This window comes from Eptatretus burgeri, chromosome 2 (assembly GCF_056783735.1).
Source record: "Eptatretus burgeri isolate ZD-2024b chromosome 2, Ebu_testis_v1, whole genome shotgun sequence".
NCBI lineage: Eukaryota > Metazoa > Chordata > Myxini > Myxiniformes > Myxinidae > Eptatretus > Eptatretus burgeri.
In genome coordinates this window covers 50,273,117-50,276,506 of record NC_140962.1, presented here as the reverse complement: position 1 = coordinate 50,276,506, position 3,390 = coordinate 50,273,117, and the positions used below count along the sequence as shown (strand labels likewise).

Genomic DNA, 3,390 nt, shown 5'->3' with positions numbered 1-3,390 from the left:
TGATGGATCAACCGTTCTTTGAGTTATTCGCTCACATTGCTCGAAACAACGTATTGGTCTGTAAATATGCTCCAACCAGTGTATGACCACATTTACAAAACATTACTTCCAATAATAATCTGATTGATTGTACAGCCAATTATTCATTAAAAAACAAAAACAAACAACAACAAAAAAAAAAAACACTGAAGCATTCATACTGACCTCAGCATTCCAAAAATGAGGCGCCAAATTCAGAGTTGATGACGTCACGCTAATGATGATATTATTTCATTATCGCCTATTTTTATTGTATAATTGGTCTTAGTATTTGTTTTGTTTTGTTTGTTTAACGATGTGAAAAGCGGCAGATATGTTCAATCGGAATGAGATGTGAAGTGTAGGTATACCTTAGGGGTGTATTAAATCTATACCGAATGCAAGGCTGTGCTTTCTCGTTTTATAAAATATTTTTTAGTGTTGAACGTGAACGACGTCATATTTTGTAAATATCTATGTGGGTATAAGTTTCGGTTTGATTTTTACAGGTGCGTTTGAACCTTTGTTTTGTGAAGTTATTAGTCGTCCCTTTTCACTTGTTGATGATTTTATATCGGTAGTTGGGGAAAGGTGATTTGGTCTTTGTTTTCCTTCTTTCAGCGACTTTTCTGTCAGTGCAATTAACAGTTCGGAAAGAAAACGCTGGATGTAAACCTGTGTGCTATACTTGAGATAGCACCTTAAAACCAAACAGCAAAAGATGGTAAGTTTGTGTGAAAAACACCTGAGGTGCAGCATTTTTGTTTAAACCTGGCAATTTTTCACAGCCCCGATGGCTCGAGCAAGATCACTGGATCAGATGACGTACAAGATAAGATGACGGATTGGATGACGTACACCATTTCCCAATGGTGAGGAATCGCTTATAAAAATGTTAAAATTCTCCCACGTGGATTTGGATCTTCACCAAAATCCAATCAATTCGTCCCTACTTGTCCACCAACACACACCCAACCTGTCCACCAACACACACCCGACCTGTCCACCAACACACACCCAACCTGTCCACCAACACACACCCGACCTGTCCACCAACACACACCCAACCTGTCCACCAACACACACCCTACCTGTCCACCAACACACACCCAACCTGTCCACCAACACACACCCAACCTGTCCACCAACACACACCCAACCTGTCCACCAACACACACCCGACCTGTCCACCAACACACACCCGACCTGTCCACCAACACACACCCGACCTGTCCACCAACACACACCCGACCTGTCCACCAGCACACACCCGACCTGTCCACCAGCACACACCCGACCTGTCCACCAGCACACACCCGACCTGTCCACCAGCACACACCCGACCTGTCCACCAACACACACCCGACCTGTCCACCAACACACACCCGACCTGTCCACCAACACACACCCAACCTGTCCACCAGCACACACCCAACCTGTCCACCAACACACACCCAACCTGTCCACCAGCACACACCCAACCTGTCCACCAGCACACACCCAACCTGTCCACCAGCACACACCCAACCTGTCCACCAGCACACACCCAACCTGTCCACCAACACACACCCAACCTGTCCACCAACACACACCCTACCTGTCCACCAACACACCCAACCTGTCCACCAACACACACCCAACCTGTCCACCAACACACACCCTACCTGTCCACCAACACACACCCGACCTGTCCACCAACACACACCCGACCTGTCCACCAACACACACCCGACCTGTCCACCAACACACACCCGACCTGTCCACCAACACACACCCGACCTGTCCACCAACACACACCCAACCTGTCCACCAACACACACCCAACCTGTCCACCAACACACACCCAACCTGTCCACCAACACACACCCAACCTGTCCACCAACACACACCCTACCTGTCCACCAACACACACCCGACCTGTCCACCAGCACACACCCGACCTGTCCACCAGCACACACCCGACCTGTCCACCAGCACACACCCGACCTGTCCACCAACACACACCCGACCTGTCCACCAACACACACCCAACCTGTCCACCAACACACACCCAACCTGTCCACCAACACACACCCAACCTGTCCACCAGCACACACCCAACCTGTCCACCAGCACACACCCAACCTGTCCACCAGCACACACCCAACCTGTCCACCAGCACACACCCAACCTGTCCACCAACACACACCCAACCTGTCCACCAACACACACCCTACCTGTCCACCAACACACCCAACCTGTCCACCAACACACACCCAACCTGTCCACCAACACACACCCAACCTGTCCACCAGTACACACCCAACCTGTCCACCAACACACACCCAACCTGTCCAAGTTTTGTCCGAATCCGTGCACAACTTTTTGAGATATCCTGTTCATAATGAAACAAGAAAGATGTCGTGCAGAGCACAATAATTCTTGCGAAGTCGCGAAAACAAATTTGACCTTAAAAATAATTGGTGGTTCAATTCAATGCTCAAATATGCAAATCCTCTTCAAAGTTCAAGCCAATCACGTGAAAATGGACAATTTTAGAAATTTGGCCGATTCGTTGGGTATGTGACACTATTACCGTAATATTGATTATCACTTGGGTCAGTGACACTTGGTAATTGGGTTGGTATGTGTCACCGACCCAACTCGTCTTTTCACCTACACAGGTGGTACTTGGGTTGGTACTTGGGTAGGTTAGTTGGGTCGGTGACAAGAACAAGCCAATTCGATTTTGGATAAGGTCCAGATGCAAATCCGGCTTATCAGTGGGACACAAATTGTAAACTGTTCAGCGTGGTGGTGGTATGCACTCTATCGAGTGCCATTCTAGTATTTTTAGAAATGACTTTGAATCATGGAGGACTCATTTTGTAGCTGGCTTTGGAGTATGATTGACCGGAGAGAGGTTGTGGCGGATGGTGATCAGGCCACGAAGTTCAAGAGCTTGAACCTCTTCAAAGTTGCTGACGAATAAGTAGGTAAAAAAATAGATAAGTGGGTTCGTTTGATGATCCTTCTGGAGTGACTGGTGAGACTTTGAGATTTGCGAGGAATGAAAACACATGTTCCATTTATCAGACCAACTTATAACCAATTCTAAATCAGCAGAGTGATGTAGCTGCTACCTACAGAGGGATGGAATACCGTACACAACATTGAGAAGTCATCTACAGAAAAGAAGGGAGGGTTACTAAAGCATCACAGAGGTCATTTATTTGGATGAACGCTCATCCAATAGCCAAAATTATGTATACAAAGAAAGAAACAATATTTGGGCTAAGGCATTGCCTTTGGACACTCCAGTCTCAATAAGGGGAGGATATGAGAGGAACCTGTTCAGAGATATGGGCTAACGATGACAAATTAAGAAGTCAG

At 47.1% G+C, this 3,390-nt stretch overlaps 1 protein-coding gene across 7 annotated transcripts in view; it reads left to right on the top strand.

Annotated features, from left to right (window-relative positions):
- The first annotated feature begins 425 nt into the window (after nucleotides 1-425).
- REX1BD (required for excision 1-B domain containing) overlaps nucleotides 426-3,390 on the top strand; it is a 47,175-nt gene continuing 44,210 nt past the window's right edge. The window contains exons 1-2 of one of the 7 annotated variants that reach the window (XM_085869279.1): nucleotides 426-527; nucleotides 640-742. In XM_085869279.1, coding sequence (XP_085725405.1) covers nucleotides 740-742 — 3 coding nt within the window. In that variant the 5' untranslated portion in view covers nucleotides 426-527; nucleotides 640-739. The other 6 variants (XM_085869281.1, XM_085869278.1, XM_085869277.1 and 3 more) reach the window with 6 other exon arrangements.